General features: G+C 43.3%; 1 protein-coding gene across 3 annotated transcripts in view; it reads left to right on the forward strand.

Moving 5' to 3' along the window:
• Positions 1 to 1,429: 1,429 nt before the first annotated feature.
• Positions 1,430 to 19,105, forward strand: part of KIF3A (kinesin family member 3A) — a 28,447-nt gene continuing 10,771 nt past the window's right edge. The window contains exons 1-10 of one of the 3 annotated variants that reach the window (XM_077924509.1): positions 1,430 to 1,593; positions 7,201 to 7,474; positions 8,931 to 9,075; positions 9,747 to 9,831; positions 10,226 to 10,331; positions 11,642 to 11,781; positions 12,727 to 12,924; positions 14,061 to 14,235; positions 15,675 to 15,776; positions 18,962 to 19,033. In XM_077924509.1, the coding sequence (XP_077780635.1) occupies positions 1,588 to 1,593; positions 7,201 to 7,474; positions 8,931 to 9,075; positions 9,747 to 9,831; positions 10,226 to 10,331; positions 11,642 to 11,781; positions 12,727 to 12,924; positions 14,061 to 14,235; positions 15,675 to 15,776; positions 18,962 to 19,033 (1,303 nt within the window). In that variant the 5' untranslated portion in view covers positions 1,430 to 1,587. The remainder of the gene's footprint in view (positions 1,594 to 7,200; positions 7,475 to 8,930; positions 9,076 to 9,746; positions 9,832 to 10,225; positions 10,332 to 11,641; positions 11,782 to 12,726; positions 12,925 to 14,060; positions 14,236 to 15,674; positions 15,777 to 18,961; positions 19,034 to 19,105) is intronic. The other 2 variants (XM_028717970.2, XM_028717971.2) reach the window with 2 other exon arrangements.

Genomic DNA, 19,105 nt, shown 5'->3' on the forward strand with positions numbered 1-19,105 from the left:
AGAGATAATGTAGTTTTACAGTAGTAATCATCTTATTAGCTAAAATAACTTAAGTGCATAAGCAGAGTGCTGCTGAATTGGACCAAATGCCTATTAAGTCCAACATTCTGTTCTGACAATGGCCAATCTTGGGAAGACCCAAGCAGAACATGAGTGCAGAACATCTAGTGTAGACCACTAGGAGTCTTAAAGAGGTAGCTGGTGTTTGTTTGACATAATCAGGTCTCACCAAATTCCAAAATACTTTCATTTGGTGATTAACTTGTCCATAAACAAATGGCCCCACATATTGCCAAGGTATTTCTGCTGGAAGTATGTTCTTTGAGCATGTGAAGATTCTTGTTCCAAACGCAAATAACAAGATGGGGCATGAGACCTGCATGAAGAATCTTTGTTAGGCAATTTGTGAATTTGTCAAGTAGCACTCTACCTGGATCCATAGCAATGGGTTGCAGCGCTTAAGGCCATCACATATGCAAGAACATTCTCATTTTCCCACACACGCTCCAACAGTGGCACTCAGTAGAAAGCCCTGAAATGGAGCATATGGTACACATATCAATGTACGTGCTTGGTTGGTACGTTTATGAACATTTATTATATATATATAAGACCTTAAACTTTTTATTACAGCTCTCACAAGTTATGTGGCAATGGGTGCAACTTTCACTGACGTCATGCATTTAGCATGTTGTGCGCAACCAAGATCCACTGTTCAAACTCTGGGAGTGTGAAACCTGGGTGAGGGTGCGAGTTTTGGAAGGCAATTGTTGTAGGTAGCAGATTACACATACACACACAAAAGGAAAGGGGTTTCCTCTCAGTGGTAGCAGGACACGCATTGCAAGAAGGTTCAGTCACAGGCATCTCCAGGTAGGGCTGTGAAAAACCCTGGAGAGCTGCCCACCTGTGCAACAGACAGTTCCGAGTTACACGGTGCCTACAAGCCCTACGTGGCTTCAAATCAAGCGGCACAGAACACCTGCCCGCCATTTGACGCGATGGACGTTGCTCAAATACTCGCCTCCCCCGAAAGTTTTTGCTCCAACTGCTTCGGACACCATCCGGAGCTGGCGGAGCACATTGCAACGAAGGCAGTAGAATGCCTCTCCTCAGCACTCGAGCGCACTTTCGGCGGCTTCCATAGCTCAGCTGCTCGCGGACTGCCAGCTTGAATGATTGAGACCCAACAACGTGACCCAAGCGCATCCACACATTCTCTTCCCCGACGCCCCTCTTCCTCCTGGTCTCCCGCGTACTGCGCCGCCGCTCTGCCTTCCTTTCCTCCCATTGGCCGCATTCCCACTCCAATAGCCGCCGGGCGCCGGAGCGGCCGCTTCCTTATTGGCTGACAGGCCTCTGCATGACGCAGACTGAGGACCGGAGGCGGGGAGGAGCGGAGAAGGGTGGGCTGCTCCCGCTGTCATCCAGTCGGCGCAGGCGCACTGTGGCCGGCTATTGTGTTAACCATTATTGTAGCGAAGCGGACGGGCTGCTGCCGGCCTCCTGTTCCCTCAACGCCCCGCAGTCCCGGGCCGGAGCCCCTCCAGCCCCGCTGAGTCCAGCGCAGGCAGGCAGGCAGGCAAGATGCCGGTGAGAGACCGCGCTTCCCCTTCCCCGGCGCCTCGTCCCCTTCCCCGCCCTCCCTGCTTCCCTGCGCGCTGCGGGTCCGTTGCTAGGGGCGGCGCTGGCGGAGAGCGAGGCTGGGCGCCGGCGGGTGAAGGGCCGGGAGGGCGGCGGGCTGCAGGGCTTCTGCGGGGGGCGGGCGGTTCTGCAGGCTTATGGGCCGGGGGGCGGCGGCTTCGCATGCATTAAACGCGTTGCTGCTGTTAATAATGGCTACCTTACAGGAGTCAATAACATCTACCTCACCTATGCTGTTAATATCTATCTACCTTATGTATAATATCTACCTTACAGCTGTTTTTTTTAAAAAAAGAAAACGCCACCTACAGAACCGATTGGAAAATTCGCAGTAAAAGCATGTGGGCTGTTGTGAATATTATATATGTATGTGTGTTTGTGTATACATGCATACACATACAGTGCTTTTTCTGGGGGGGACGCATACCCCTAAACATTTTGGGAATCTTTGTACTTTTGTCCATTTACTGTATTTATTTTTCCCAATGTGAACGATGAAGTAGGGATTTTCTTGAATCAAAATGAGAGTACCCCTAAACATTTTTTTAAGAAAAAAAAAGCACTGTACACACACAAATATATATATATATGTAGCGCCCTGGGAAGATGACTTAGGTGCTGCTAACGCAGCCATTTGACTTCACATCATTGATGTCTCTCAAGACAGATGGATGCCAACCATATATGTATGTATGTATGTATGTATGTATACTAGTCATTGGGCCTGGGCCCTGAAGGCAGCTCTCAAAAGTGAGATCCCTGCAGTATGAAGCCGATTGAAAATCCAGAATGAAATCATCATGCGATTACTTGTTGTGATGCTGTGGATAGATGTACCTCGCTGAGCAGGGCCTTCCCTGAAGGCAGTTTTCAAAACAAGGTTTTTGAGGATTGTGGCCATGTTTAAATATGCAATAAAATCATGTGATTATTTGTTGTGATGTTGTGGGCATATGCCATACTGGGCAGGGACCCTTGAAAGGTAGCTTTCAAAATGAAATCCACAATAAAATTGTGTGATGTCATATGGTGATCACAGTCAATGCCTTCATCCTTAAGGCAGAGCAAGTTTTGGTATTTACTACTGTGTGCATTGGTGACTGTTATCCTGTGTTGAATTAAGCCCTGACTCGGTTTTGTATGTTGGGGATGTCTGTGGAATAAGTGTTTTCTGGGAAATGTGATTGCAAAAATAAAAGTAAAATATATTTAGAAGATGACCCCAGAAATCAAATTTAGCCTGTAAAAGTCATTGAAATCTCCTCAGGTTGACTTAGTATGGCTTATGTTAATTTTGCTTGCATTAGAATATCATGCCTTATACCTACATCAGTGCTGTGAACTTTTACTGAGGCTGTTCATTTGCTTTTTTTGAAGCAAAACAACATTTTTTCCTGTTGTTACAGATGTCACAATGTATGTAGTTGAACTTAGCACTGAGTCAGAGCCTTTTAATGCATTCTGTTGTGTCTAAGTAAAAGCCTTCTGATGTATTTGTGATTTCCTTGCTGTGAAGTCATATGCATCCTCTGTAAAGCTGTAGCAACTTTATTAAATGTGTATGCTGTTCTACAGCAAGACTTCCTAGGCAATTTAGCGTGAAAGTCTAGACATCAGAGTTGTCTCAAAATTGGTTAAACTGTGGCTCTCCAGGTGTTGCTGGCTTTTAATCCCCCATCATCCAATGGGGGTTATCACTATCCTAACAATGGTAACTGAATTTGATGTGAATTGTATTTAGCAACGTTTGGGTGGAGTGTGGGTTTCGACTTCTGATAAGTAGGAGTGGTCAAAGGGTTTACGAATGCACACACACACACACAGGGAATTTTGCAGGACCCTGCCAGATGGCACCCACCAAAGTGGATGCAAGCACATAGGTAAATATTAAGGAGCGGATGAAAAACCTTCCCAAAAGCTGCTATTGCTTTTCATAGAAGAACCATTTGCCTATGCCTTTGCTCAGATTTATGATTCTGAGATATGTAATATAGAGAACCAGGCCTTTGGCTGGTTGACATCTGATGCCCTTTTGAAGGGGGAGATTATTGGATTGTCTTCGTTTTTGCTTTTATTATGTATTTTGTGTTTTTTATATTGTAATTTTTAGTTGTGAGCCACCTGAGATCTACAGGTATAGGGTGGTATACAATTAATAATAATAATTTAAACAATACATCTTGGTGGAGGATGACATGGAGGCTAAGGCTTCAGTCTTAACTCCACTTACCTGGGAGTAAACCCTATTGAATCAATAGGACTGACTTCTAAGTAGATATGGTTAGGATTGTACTGTTGGTGCTTAAATTGCCCATATACCACCTTGTGTAAATGCATCTCTGACTTAGAATTGTAGAATTGAAAGGAGTCTTGCAGGTCATCTAGCCCAACCACTAAGCTTGCTGCAAGAAATCCAGAACTAGACCACCCCCTACAAGTTGCTGTTCAGCCTCTTGCTTGAAAAGGCAAGCAAACAAGCAAGACCCCAACCCTATTCTGGGTAATTGGTGCTAATGTCAAATTGCTCAAGCTGTTCTGCTAGTGTTCAACTATAAGCCCATTTGAGCTAGTGCCTGTGGCAGCAGATAACAATCTTTGCCCTCTTCTATGTGATAGCCGTTCAGTTTTTTGAAGAGTATATAGTCCCCATCAGTTTTTCTTTTCTTTTCCAGGCCAAATATACCCAGTTCCTTCAGTCTTTCCTCATAAGACCATCTTTGTTGTTCAGTCTTTCCTCCTGACCATCTTTGTTGCCTTACTTTGAACCCATATTTCAGTTTGTACCCTTCTTTAAGCATGGCACCCAGAACTGGACATGGTACAGTATTCCAAATGAAGTTGGACCAATTAATGGAGTTTAAAATCACATTTGCCTTGTTTGCAGCTGCATCACACTACTGACTCATGTTCAGTTTGTAACCAGCTATAATCCTGAGATCATTTCACCTGAACTGCTGCCAGCGCCAATATCTTTAATCCGAGACCTGTATATTCGATTTTTTAATTTTCTTTTCACTTTTGCATAAATGAAGAACTTCGCAGTTTTATTTTGTTAGCTTTTAGTTTTAAATTGTTTTGTTTACAAACATATCAAAGAATATTGATATTGACAATGTTCTTTCAGTGCATGGTATTTATAATATGGTTCACATAGAAAAAGCATCTCAGTGTAAATCTTTTACTTGGCAAATGTAACACATTTAAATATGGTGTAAACCCTTTTGATATTTGGGGATTTTACAAAAAAATCTGCAATGCAGTTTGACTTACTTTTGAAACATGTATGCTGCAATCCAAAGAGATAATGGTGCGCCAATATTCTGGCGTCACCCTCTTTTTTTGGTCTGTTGATGTTCTCTTTCCCTTTGGAGAATCTGGGGAAGCATCTTTGAACTCAGGGAAGTTTGGGAAAGGGCCTATAGTCCCTCTCACCATGGCAAGTACAATAAGTTCCAGTCTTCCCCCTAACTTAGCTGGAAATGATCCCTGACGTTGTGCTTTGAAGGTGCTTGGAAGTCTTTGGAGATACAGTGGTGCCTCGCAAGACGAAATTAATTCGTTCCGCAAGTTTTTTCTTCTTGCGAGTTTTTCGTCTTGCGATGCACGGTTTCCCATAGGAATGCATTGAAAATCAATTAATGCGTTCCTATGGAAACCGACTTCAGACCAGGTCCGGGGACAATCTGTCCCCCGACCTCTTCTGAAGGCTGGGGGGGGGGCGAAAGTCTTTGCTCCCCCCCCCCACGGCAGCATTTTAATATTGCCCCGGACAGCGGAGGACTTCTCCGCTGTCCGGGGCGATTTTAAAATGCTGCCGTCCGGGGGAGCAAAGACTTTCGCCCCCCTGGGAAGGAAGGCAGGGGGGACAAAGACTTTTGCCCCCCACCCGCCTTCAGAAGAGGTCCTGGACCTCTTCTGAAGGCTGGCGGGGGGCGAAAATCTTTGTCCCCCCCTGCCTGCCTGCCTGCCTTTAAAAGCCCTCTCCCGGGCTTTTTTCTCACTTAAAAGCCTTTAAAAGCCGCTCTCCCGGGAGGGCTTTTAAAGGCAGGCAGGCAGGGGGGGACAAAGACTTTTGCCCCCCGCCAGCCTTTAGAAGAGGTCCAGGACCTCTTCTGAAGGCGGGCGGGGGGCGAAAGTCTTTGCTCCCCCCCCCCCGCCTGCCTTCAAAAGCCGTCGGGGAGAGCGGAGCGTTCTCCGCTCTCCCGGGAAGGCAGGCAGGCGGGAGCAAAGTCTTTCGCCCCCCGCCCACCTTCAGAAGAGGTCCAGGACCTCTTCTGAAGGCGGGCGGGGGGCGAAAGTCTTTGCTCCCCCCCCCCCGCCTGCCTTCAAAAGCCGTCGGGGAGAGCGGAGCGTTCTCCGCTCTCCCGGGAAGGCAGGCAGGCGGGAGCAAAGTCTTTCGCCCCCCGCCCGCCTTTAGAAGAGGTCCAGGACCTCTTCTGAAGGCGGGCGGGGGGCGAAAGTCTTTGCTCCCCCCCCCCGCCTGCCTTCAAAAGCCGTCGGGGAGAGCTGAGCGTTCTCCGCTCTCCCGGGAAGGCAGGCAGGCGGGAGCAAAGTCTTTCGCCCCCCGCCCGCCTTCAGAAGAGGTCCAGGACCTCTTCTGAAGGCGGGCGAGGGGCGAAAGACTTTGCTCCCCCGGGACGGCAGCGTTTTAAAATCGCCCCGGACAGCGGAGAAGTCCCCCGCTGTCCCGGGGTTTTTTAAAAAACTCTCCGCCCCCCTGCCAGGCTTCGGAGCAGCCTTCCGAAGCCTGGCGGCGGGAGGAGGTCCGAGGACAGTGGGGAAGACGCGCTTCCCCGCTGTCCCGGAGATTTCCCTATGGGCTGTCGTCTTGCGAAGCAAGCCCATAGGGAAATTCGTTTTGCGAAGCGCCTCCAAAACGGAAAACCCTTTCGTCTAGCGGGTTTTCCGTCTTGCGAGGCGTTCGTCTTGCGGGGTACCACTATACAGCGCAAGTGCACAACAACTGTGGGGATGATGATCCTCTGCCTCAATTCCAAGGTTGGGACAAAGGTTCAGACCCTCATCTTGGAGCACTGAAACAAGCCCCAGACCAGGAGAGGGATGAATAATTCTTCCAGTGACACAGGGTACCTCTTAATCTGCTGGGTAAATGCAGAGGTAATCCCTGCTCCCTCCCCTGCTTTTTTAAAAATATCTTATATCTAGAGAATACAAGTCTACAAGCATCTGAAACAAGCATCTACAATAAATTTAAGCAAAGGTCGATTTTTCAGTTTCATGTGGACCTTTCTCCAAGCTTAGAGCTGATACGGGAAGCATGGGAGAGCCTTTGAAGGTGTGGTGAAGTTAGGGTCAAGTCCTTTCCTCACAACCACTTTGGGTACGGGGCACAGGCAACCATAAATTTTGAGCAGGTACCAAGGCACACAAAAAAGTTGAAGGGCCTTGAATTTGAGGGTTCAGTGTAACAGTATGCTGTTTCTCTGCCATCAGAAGTAGTTGTTATCTAGTAGGTAGTGATTACAGATCACTTCTTTGCTTTACAGCTTTGTTTCTTTCATGAATTATAATTGGTTATTTTCTTTCTTTATGTAGATTAACAAATCCGAGAAGTCGGACAATTCTGATAATGTTAAGGTTGTTGTTCGCTGCCGGCCTTTCAATGAACGGGAGAAAGCAATGTGTTACAAGATGGCAGTTAATGTTGACGAAATGCGAGGCACTATTACTGTCCATAAAACAGATTCTTCCAATGAACCTCCCAAGACATTTACATTTGATACCGTTTTTGGACCAGAGAGCAAACAACTTGATGTTTATAATTTAACTGCAAGGCCAATTATTGACTCTGTTCTAGAAGGTTATAATGGTAAGTGCTTCTTTGTTGCATAAAAATGATGGTATAAGGGACTTCGTTTTGTAGTAAACACCCTTCTAGAGCTGACCCTTGTTTTATTAAGAATTGCAAATATCCCGTGTTGTTTGCACCTACTGTTCTGCTTAATTACAGAATGCCAACTGTTCATAAAGTGTTCTGTTTCTGAAAAGTGCCTCTGTTTTTCTAATTGCTAACATAATCATCAGCAACATTTTACTGTGATTAAGACCTGTTCACACACTTACATAATATTCATCCTTCTGCATTATAATCTCCCAAGTCCTCTTAGAATCATATCTGTGCCCCATCAGACAGCATGTAGATTTCCTCTCCTTGTTGCAGAGGCAACTTTAGTTTAGAGAAATAGTTGTGTCCAGGGATAGCCAGCATGGTACCTTCCAGATACAGTTGGACTACCAACACCCATCGGCCTGTTCAGACCTTGGGCTCTATTGCACTCCTCTTTCCCCTTTCTTCTTTCAGTGATGCTGCAAGGAGGAGACTGCCAGGGTCTGCTTCCTGTTAACAGCAACTGCATCCCACTCACAGTAAAAAGTCAGGATCATAAAACACAGGTCCTAGCTTTGTCCAATAGTTTAAACCAAACTACTAATATTTCCACAGCTGCATTAAAGGAAGAGATGGGCAAGGTCAAAGTTTTAGCAAGCTCATTGACATAGCACTGGACCATAGTTTAGCATTGTGTCCATGCCAGGACACGACACCATCCCTGACTTTTCACTTGCTGTTTCCCCAATTCCTGTTATAGGCCTGTTCCCACATTATGTATATATATATGTATGTATGTATACGTACATATGTATATATGTCTGTCTGTATGTATGAATTTGGATACATATACTTGAGTCTCCCACCACCTTCTGATGTGTAAGTTGCATTCATATAGAAACCTTGAAGTTTTGTTTTGTTTTTAAGGCGAGAGAGAGAGACCTAATTATGGAACCATGCACCCTTCGTAGTAAATGGGGAAGGTGTCTGTTTTGCACTTAGTACAGTAATGTGTATCCTACTATGACAACTTGTATATGGAGGCTGCTAGCTAATACTGCTGAGAAAAAATCCATTACAAATCAATTTTAATGGGTTTCCCCTTCTGTGCTAGTCCTAGTGATACATGCTTTCTTGGTAAGTAACAATTTTCTTCCCCAGTCTAGTGAAACTGACCAGAGGTAATGTTAAATTCCAATCCTCAGTTTAAATGAAATATGAGGAGATGGTTTAATGAAGGCAAAACTAAGGAGGTGGGAGTGTGTTGAGTCTTAGGTTCAACACACTCCCACCTCCTTAGTTTTGCCTTCATTAAACCATCTCCTCATATTTCATTATTATTATTTAATACCCAACCATTGCTATTTACATTGTATTGTCTTAATAGTGCTGGTGGTGTCCAAGAAAGGATTAACAACTTCTCTGCCCTATATTGCAGGCACCATTTTTGCTTATGGACAAACTGGAACGGGGAAAACATTTACTATGGAAGGTGTCCGGGCTGTTCCAGAACTCAGGGGGATCATTCCAAATTCTTTTGCTCATATTTTTGGCCACATTGCAAAGGCAGAAGGTGATACAAGGTAAATCACTTAATTGCTTTCCTCACCCCCAAACCCTAAAACACCAGTGCTGGGTGAGGCCAATGGCCAAAACTAATCCATCAACCTGTTTCAACACATTCTCAGCTTGATGCTACCTGGAAGCCCACAATCAGGGCAGTCTGTTGCATTTCCCCTCCATCTGGTGTTTAGAGTTAGGTTAGACTGAGGTTTGGATTACTTGTGAATATGGAGGTTGCAGTTTAGCTATTTGTGCTATTATGTCTACCCAAAACCATCCTCCGCGAATTTGTCTGCTTTCCTACTAAAGCCACTGGCCATGGTCACATCCTGTGATGGTGAATTTCACCAGTATGTGTTATACAAAGAAATATCCTTTGTATGTGCTGGATCTACTGTGTCTCAGTTTCATTACATGGTCACATTCTAATGTGAGGATGATTATTTTCTCTCTCTGTGACATCATTGTTTTATAATCTTGCATCATGTTCCCACTTTGGCTGCATCTTGTCCCCCAAAGTCAAAAGTCAAAAATGCTTTCACATTTTCTTACAAGAAACATGCTCCAACCTCCTGATTGAAATAAGATCCCTTCATTATTAGTTTTACATAAATCTGGTGTTTTGTATACTTGCTTGTAAGATCAAATTAATTCTGAATATGTTCTTTTTTCTGGGTGCATTAAACTTCAGGTTTTTGGTCAGAGTCTCTTACTTGGAAATCTACAATGAGGAAGTGCGAGACCTGCTGGGGAAGGACCAGACACAGAGGCTGGAGGTAAGCACCAATAACTTTTAAACTAGTGAGCAAAGGGAATAGTATAACAAAATTACTAATGGGCAAATACAAAGTGTTGTCTCCAAATGTCACTCCACTCATCAGAAAACTCTTTACCCCAGCAGCAGCTTCTGAGAATGAAAGAGTGAAGGAAATTATTTTTTTGCAAATTCTCACTTTCTTCTTCACCCTCTCTCATGGTGTTCCAAAAATTCCTTAACCCTCTGGAATTTATTTGGTGAAAAGTAAGTGAAAATTCTCTTCCCCCCCCCCCTTCCATTCTCAGAAGCTTCCACTCAGAGAGTCTTCTGTGAGCAGAGGGACACAGGGCAGTATTTCTTTAAAGGCTGTTTTTAGGCGCTTTCCCAAAATGACTGCCTGATTTGTCTTCTAGGTTAAAGAACGACCTGACGTGGGAGTCTATATCAAAGATCTTTCAGCTTATGTTGTAAACAATGCGGATGACATGGACAGAATTATGACACTTGGTCACAAAAACCGTAAGTTGCACATAGTCACCTAGCTGTTCTTGCCTCCATTATGTGTGGTCGACACATTATGTCTCTGAGGTGGGCAGGGCTGCAAGTTCCATTGCACAGTCAGAAATCCTTGGGCTGACAGAAAGAGTTAGTTGGATACCATCCAATTGTTGTAGCTTTTCTAAATTAATAATTTGCATACCAGCCACTATCCAAGCAGTTCACAGTGGATGCTTTTATTTTTGTAATTACCCTATACATCAGGTTAAACTGAGAGATAGGTTGACTTTCCTAAGTCTGGTAAGGCTACTCAGTTAGTTTCATAACTGAGGAAGGATTTGGTTCAAATCTTATCACTATACTACACTGGCTCTTCAGCTGAGCTCTTATGCTCTTGTGGAAAAGAAGAGACATGCCACCCAATTTAGGAAAATACACAATACCTGAATGGAAGTTGGACGCCGACCACTCGGGGGTTGCATAACTAGTTAGCATGCCAGAGTCTCGATAACGAACGAGACTCTGGCATGCTAACTAGTTATGCGACCCCCGAGTGGTCGGCGTCCAACTTCTTAGAGGGACAAGTGGCGTTCAGCCACCCATGATTAAGCAATACCTGAATGGGTAATTGAAACCTGTAAAAATTATGTATTTGCTGCATGTGGTTGGCTGGTAACCAGCTGAAAGAAATCTAAGCTGCATAATACCAATTAAATGTCACTAAAGTTCCTGATGTTTCCCATTGGCTTATTTTTCTTCATTACCTATGCAAAAAATGCTTGCAGACTGAAGACAACTGGGATGCAGATTCTTGATACTTGAGTTGTTAAAAAAGAAATATCATTCAGCTCTCAAAGTGAGAACTAAATCTAAATGAATTTCTGTCTTTCCCTATGACTGCATTTGCAGCTGAATCAAAAGCTGTAAATTTGGAGCACCAGAAAACATTGCTGCTGTTCACCCTGGGCAGTGTTTTCTTTGACTATCACAGCTGATGTGATAAACAGATGCATTATAGATGTGTATTTGTTTTTAGAAGTAAGAAGCTGTGATTATTATGCATTAATTTGATAAATAAGGGCCAAAGACAACATGTGTGCCTCGGTATTATAGTTTTTGAAACAATCTGTGCAAAGTGTTGCAGTTGCTCTGGTAGTGTCAGAACAGTGTTATTTCAGTTCGGGTGCTGTTATTGTTTCATATGTTATTATTGTTATGCATCTTTGTGCATTTATATTGTAAACTGCCCTGTGAGCCTCAGATGAAGGGCAGTGTAGAAATAAAAATTTTTTTTAATGGAATTGTTAATGTAAGCCTTTACTTGTACATAGGTTCTGTTGGTGCCACTAATATGAATGAGCACAGTTCCCGTTCCCATGCTATCTTTACAATTACAATTGAGTGCAGTGAGAAGGGTGTTGATGGGAATATACATGTGCGCATGGGCAAACTGCACTTAGTAGATCTTGCGGTAAGTTGCTACATTCATTTCTTGCAGAGAAGTTGTTGCATGCATTTCTGATGCAGCTGTCTTGGGCTATCTTAACACGAGGGCTGAGATACCATCACAGGAGACCCTTCTTTCAGAGCCATCTTGTGCGGGTACTCAAAAGCAAGTGTCTCTGTATTAAGTGGTGCTTACTCACCAAGGATTGCTGGCTCAAAGCATTGGGACAACTTGGGCAAATTCACCCAAGTTCAGTTGCAAGGAAGAGGAAGACCATAACTTTGCAGGAACAGTCTTAAAAGCTTTTACTGTGTAACTATCATTAAAATTGTGGAGGATGAGATTCTGTGCCATGTTTTCTTCTAGGAATTGATTCTTGGTTTGTTGGGAAAATGTAGTAGGTTCCCTTAGATCAGTTGAAACTTCTGTGCCCTAGCTGGACTTTTTCTCCCTACCAGTGTTTAAAATACAGTGTCTGTTCCTGAAAATCCTCAAATACAAAAACAGTATATCTGGAACTTTATTTGCCTTTTAGCTTGTGTGCCTTTTATAACCCACAGCAATCATGATCTGCCCCTCTGGCTCTGCAATAATGAGGCCTAGGGATGTTTTATTTAATAAAAATGATCCCACTGTTCCCTCTTCCTGCAGTGCAGTAGCTTTGTAATACTTCTTTTTCTTCTTATTTTCAAGTCTGGACCCCAAGGCATTGCTTGTAGCAGTTGTTATTTTAGGGATGTCATCTGCCCTAGGGTTCCTTGCAGTGTTTCTGGGGTGCAGCTTTTGAGTCAGACACCAAGTATGAACTTCTTGATTAACTGAAGTTTCCCCTTTCCTCATTTTATTCAAATGGGCAACCCCATTCTTTCCTTTTCTAGCTGCTTTGCAGTGTTCTGTGCTCTCATTTGCAGAAAATGCTTGTGCTGGAATTTTCCACCCCTTCTCAATTTCTCCTCTCTCTTTTTCAAGGGATCAGAGAGGCAAGCAAAAACTGGAGCCACTGGGCAACGACTAAAGGAAGCTACCAAAATCAACCTTTCCCTCTCTACCCTTGGGAATGTCATTTCTGCATTAGTGGATGGAAAGAGCACTCATGTGCCTTACCGGAACTCTAAACTGACTCGACTGCTACAGGATTCCCTTGGAGGCAACTCTAAAACTATGATGGTAATGACGAGAACGTCACATTCAGTTCCATAATGCTTTAGTGAGCCGAGGCAACAGCTTGTTGTAATAGCTGCTATTGCTACTTCTCCTTTCTGCTGCATTCTCCCATGCTCCTTCCCAAGGAGTTTCCACACAGCACTTTCTCCCTGCTTCCCATTTTGTCCTCACTTAGCAGGGATTTCAGTTGGACAGCTTGTACAATATGCCACACCAGCCCTTAATGGGAATTTTTTAATGTGTTTGTTTTGCTGCAAAATTGTGTGTGGGATTCAGTTAAGTTGTTGTATACATGGAACAATGTCTGCTAGTACAGCTGGACTCCCTCCCCCTTATGTGCTCCCATATACCTTAAATCTACTCTGGTTCAGGTTTGGGGGGCATGTGGGGGAAGGAAAGGGGGAAGGAAAGTCTTGTTGCACAAGTGAGCTTCCGTCTGCATGCATACCCCACTTAGCGCTACCTTGAATTCCACCCTCTATAAGTAATATATACAATATGGGGTGTGTATGTGAAGTTTTAGCTTTCCACGTTTGGGGTTTGGGTTAGCATAATTCTTGAAAGCATGATAAAGCAGGCAAATACATACAGAAACATTTTTTTTAGCCTGGTGTGTTTAGTATAATGTAGGAAGTGTTACCAATTGGTGAAGCAGACACAAACCACATTGATAAATAACTTTATACATTTCTATGCATTAAAGGAAAGGTGCTAGTTCAGGCGGTAGAGCATGAAACTCTTAATCTCAGGATCATGGGTTTGAGCCCCACGTTGGCAAAAGATTCCTGCATTGCAGGGGGTTGGACTAGATTCTGTGATTCTATGGAGCCACCTCTTTATCTATTAGGCTTCCTAACTGGAGTTTCCCCTGTATAAGTTCAGGCCAAATCCGGGCACAGGAATTTGTGAACCAAGTAGGGGTCTCTAACAGCCGGACAACAGACATTTGGCCTTCTGTTATGCTTTGGGCTGAGATCTGTAGAGCAGCCCCATGGCCAACAGGCGACAAAACTTTACCCTAAATGTCATCACTGTGCTGTGCAGTCTGTAGAATTGACTTTGTTTTTCTTCAAACTGTAGTTTTCTAGACTCTTGCTTCCACCCAGCTTTTTGTACATAGCTTTATTCTTCTTTCTTAGTGTGCAAACATTGGTCCAGCAGACTACAATTATGACGAGACTATCAGCACTCTGCGATATGCCAACCGTGCCAAGAACATCAAGAATAAGGCTAGAATTAATGAAGATCCAAAGGATGCTTTGCTTCGCCAGTTTCAAAAAGAAATTGAAGAACTTAAGAAAAAGTTGGAGGAAGGTAACCTGCCAACTCTTTTCTACCAGTCCTTTTTTAACAGAGATTACAAGCAGGTAGTAGAAATAGTACTGAGTGTCCAAATTACCTTTATAACTTTCCAAATGGCAGAGAAATTCTGATTGTTAAAATGCTTAAAGATTTTGAACCTGTCCTCATAGGAAAGCGTGGGGAACCTTGGGCCCTCCAGGTGTTGCTGAACTACAACTCCCATCTGCCCTAGCGAGCATGGAGAATGGCCAGGGGTGATGGGAATTGTAGTTTGGCAACATGGAGGGCCAAAGGTTCCCCACACCTGCTGTGGGGTATACAGAATGACACCCCCTTTAATCCTCACAACCTTTTGAGGTGGGTTAGTGAGAGTGAGCAACTGACCCCAAAGTCATTGTATTAGAACCCGAATATTCTCAAATCTAAGCCAAGTACTTGAACCACTACATCATACTTGCTCTGAACTTCAAATTAGTGCTTAATTCCTTTCAGTAAAATATTACATCTGCCCACTAGATGGTACCTGGAGCTAAGAGTAGATTGCCGGTCACTTGTTTTTCTTTGTTTAGGCTTGCCTGCAACTAGTGTTTTACTTATTTAACAAAATTTATATGCTGCTTGATTGAAAGTAGAACCTATAAGTGGTTCACACACAAAAAACAACATTAAAATTGTTAATAAGTGTTAAAAAAGGTTTTTTTAATAATTAAAATTGACAGTTAAGCTGAAAGCAGATTAAAACACATGTCAACTATTACATGTCTGGATACATTTGCCTAAACAAAAATACTTTTAGCAGACACTATAAATAATAATACAGAGGTTCCCAAACTGGTCTACAGACAACCAGTAGTCTATGAGTTTCATTCAAGTGGTCTAGTGAGCAGTAGCTGAAAATGGTGGGTGCAGCGCACTAAACATACTGATTTCTAATTATATTTTTATTGCTTCTCTTATATTGTATTTTATATTTTATTAGTTCTATGAAATTCTAATTGTAATACAGTAAGAAACAATATAATAAATAAAAAGCAATAGAAATCACACAGCATCTAGCACAGCTCAATACAGTTGCTACAGTAGGTAGAAAAATCATTAAGTGGCTTGCCAAGATTCTTTGATATTTTCACGTGGTCCACCTGGAAACTACTGGAGGCACAGCAAAGGCACCTGCCTGATGTCAAAGGATACAGCAAAATCAATTTGATAAAGACCAGGCCCACCTCCAGCTGCTAATGGTAGTCTGTTTGGCAAAGTTTGCCAGGCTCCCTTGCAGTCTGATTTTCTAGGAAGGGTGGGAAAGGAAAATGGACGGAACTAGGGTGAGTTTTAAATTAAGATAATGAAGTGTATGGGTGCCTCGCTGATGTAACAATAAGCTGTAGCTGAGCACTGACTGAAGAGTGTCTTTTTCTTGGATAAGCCACTAACAAAACACAATAATACCATAGGGGAAGAGATCTCTGGCTCTGAGACGAGTGGCTCTGAAGATGATGATGAAGACGATGATGGGGAGATTGGAGAAGATGGAGAAAAGCGAAAGAAGCGAAGAGGTAAGGTGCTGAAAAAATAGCTGCAGTTCGCCTTTTAATTATCTGTATTTTGCTGTAATTATCATGGCTCTTTTAGAAGTGTTGGAATTGCTTACTTAAAAGATAAATGCTGTTTCCGCTTGCACAACACACTTGTGCTAGCTTTCTTGAATAACATGGCTCTTAAGTGACAGCATGTTCATAGTTCAGGAATTCACAGGTATTTGAGTTCTCGGTTTATGTTTTTCTCAGCGATTGTAACAGGGAGGGTGCATGGGTAGTCAGATAATCTGGGTTGTATGAAATGCTATAAACTGTCAAGGGTTGTGCATATCAAGGTGGTCACTGTCTTGTCTCAATACTTTGGTGTGCTTAGTACAGGCTTTTTATTTTAGAATATACACTTGACTCTTGAAAATACTACTGGAAAGCAAGCTCCACTGAACCAACATGTTAGTGCCTGGATTTTTGATTCTGTAGCTGGAGAGATGTAGCTGTGAACATATTTGATGTTCAGCCACGGTTGCCAAGGAGTTTGCTGTATGGGCCTCTCTGTGTTTATGGCGTGCTCATTCCTAAGAAAAAACCTTGCCACATCTGCAAATCTGTTGCATCCTCCTCTTATCTTCCTTTTGGGAATGTGGGAGCAGTGGTGATGGGTCTTTTAATCATTTCTTTCTAAAGACAGTTGCCTTATACTGAGAGACCCATTGGGCCATCTAGCTCAGCATTGTGTGCACTGACTTGCAGCAGCTCTCCAGGGTGTGACTGAGGTCTATCCCAGGTCTCCTTGAACATGCTAGGAATTGAACCAGGGACCACTGGCATGCAAAGAAGATGCTCTGCCAGATTCTGTTTTCTCTGTAAATAGAAATCCATATATTTTATCCATAACAACATAATCCAAACAACATAATCATAAACCTGAAATAATTTCATCCATTTAAACCACATGCAAAGTCATGATTTTAACACTGAGCCCCCTCAGCACATTTTTAAATTAGTGCGAAAAGAAAATTGAAGTTCAATCCCAAGTTATCAGCATAACTTGATGCATTCTGTAAACTAATTTCAGGCTTACATGCAAACAGATTGTGCTAAAGTGATGCTCCCATCTATACTTTTTACCTTTGGCCAAAGAAGTAAATAATTAAATTGATTTAAACAAGAATCAACTGAATACTTTGAAGTTTTTGCAAACTTTTTCTTCTTCTTCTTCTTAAATAAGCCTCTTGTAGCACCAAGGATATTGACCAGATCCTCACGCTCATGCGTTTCCTCACTGTGACACCCCATGCTGGGAGGTCTTGCACTTATTTGAACATATTTAAAACATATGCAGCTGCATATTGGACCTGCCAGAGAACAGGGCAAGGAGATTCTGTGGCTAACTGAATGCAGAATCTCTTGGTTGGAATGTTGTCATCTTCATCAGTGTTGGGGAACCTATGGTCCACAGGCCTAGTAGGGCATGACAGTGGTCCTAATTAAGACTTTAAAACTGTTTTCCCCAAGCCGCACCCACCTGCCCAACACTTGACATCAAGTGTGGGACACCTAAAGACATGCTTGGATTTGGGTGCGCTAGGCAGTTTCCCATTAGTAGTTTTCTAGTGCAGCCAATGGGGCTGTGCTCAATGCCCATCAGCTGATGGGTTTCTTCACCTTTGAAGGAGATGATCTCGGTGCCAGCTGGGAAGGCCCTGCCAGCATTGAGCCATGGAGGGTGGGGGAAGTAAAGATCCACTTCCCAGCACCCAATCTATATGCATTAAGGTGATACACGAGCCTGAATTTTCTTTATCTTTACCATGCATGGCAGAGGGAGAGAATGCCTGAACAGGCCTTGTGTTATGTCTGTTTAAATCACGAGTAGCTCAATGGGTCTAAACCCTCCCTGCATTAGAAAAACAAATAGGTGTCTGCTCTGTTGACATTTCTTCACTGTTGACATTTCTTCTGTTTTCTGCTTAGATTGGTGTATGTTTTTGTGCAACTAGTGTTCGTTTATGGGTCTGAAAAGCTAGTATGCTAGATGGTCTGTCTGATCTGTGCTCTCATTCTGAAACAGTGGGTATCTAATAAAAATCCTGACAATTTCCTTGATTACAGTGAAGAGGAGCAGGCTTATTTATGGTCAGGCTGCCTCCAGATTTGTTCCGGCTTCAGAGCAGTGTGCAGGCTTGTTGCAAGATCTCTGATCCTATTCAGTTCTGAGCGGAAGAGTCACTCTCATTTAGTAATAACAACTGCTGGTTTTATTCTTAGCCAAGCTGGTTTCTTATTGTTGGGCAGCTAAGATGAAACTAAAATGTTTCTGAGGGTGAAGCTACCTGCCTATGGCATCATAACAGTAATTTTGAAGCTAGTTTTTCAAAAACTGCTTCATTGCCCATCCGTCACCCTGCTTCACTCATCTGCCAGAGTTTTGTGGGAACAAAGAGGTTCTAAAGTAAGTGCTGGTGCTGTTTGAACCCAATTAAGCACACAGCTTACCAGTTATCCCTGTACACGTGAAAACATGCACAGCTATTCATTAGTTTTGTGACAGGAATTGGCATGGGGAAGATGGATGTGAGGCTCAAAATAATGATCCGAAGAAGGAAATTATTTAACCTGTTGGATGGGATATGGTGCCTATTGCATTCTTTCACATTCTCATGAGATATAATTCAGAAGTGCAGTCCCCCTCCACATGCTCAATTCTTGACTTGAGGTTAAATGTAAATCTTGGCTCCATCCCTTTGAGCCATAGACCACAGGGTGCCACCAGCAGATGTCTTCGTTCCAATGTTAAAGGTCTGTGTCCTTTTCCTTCTTCCAGATTGCTTCCTTGTTCAGTTTCCCATTTATCCATTGCTAGTCACAGTTAATAAGTGATGCAACACTGAAACTCTTTTATTGAAAATACCACGTTGACTGCCAGAAGGAGTGAGAGAGGCACACATTCCCTGAGACCAAGGCAACTGTCAATTGCCTCAGTTGATTATTATTATTATTTATCTAAGCCACTAAGATGACTTGGGTCAATCAGTCATGTGCAACACTGCAGCTGTACACAGGAAGACAATGAAAATGGGATTGTGCAACATGAAACCAGTCTCTCTGAGCTTCTTGTCCTTTAGAGCTAATGCTTAGCATGTGTTTCTTTCATCCTGTTTCTTCTTTCTTGGGTTTTCCATGAGGCCTGCTTCTCTGTTTTCCAGGCAGTAGCAGCAGCAGTAGTTCAGACTCTACATGCTCTGTCATAGAGAAACCTCTGGATAAATCCTTCACTAGTGAGTGGGAGCTCTTTGGTCATCCAGTGAAGTTTTGGCCTTTCCATAACCTTTGCACTCTTTGTTTTGATG

This window comes from Podarcis muralis, chromosome 2, assembly GCF_964188315.1.
Source record: "Podarcis muralis chromosome 2, rPodMur119.hap1.1, whole genome shotgun sequence".
Classification (NCBI taxonomy): domain Eukaryota; kingdom Metazoa; phylum Chordata; class Lepidosauria; order Squamata; family Lacertidae; genus Podarcis; species Podarcis muralis.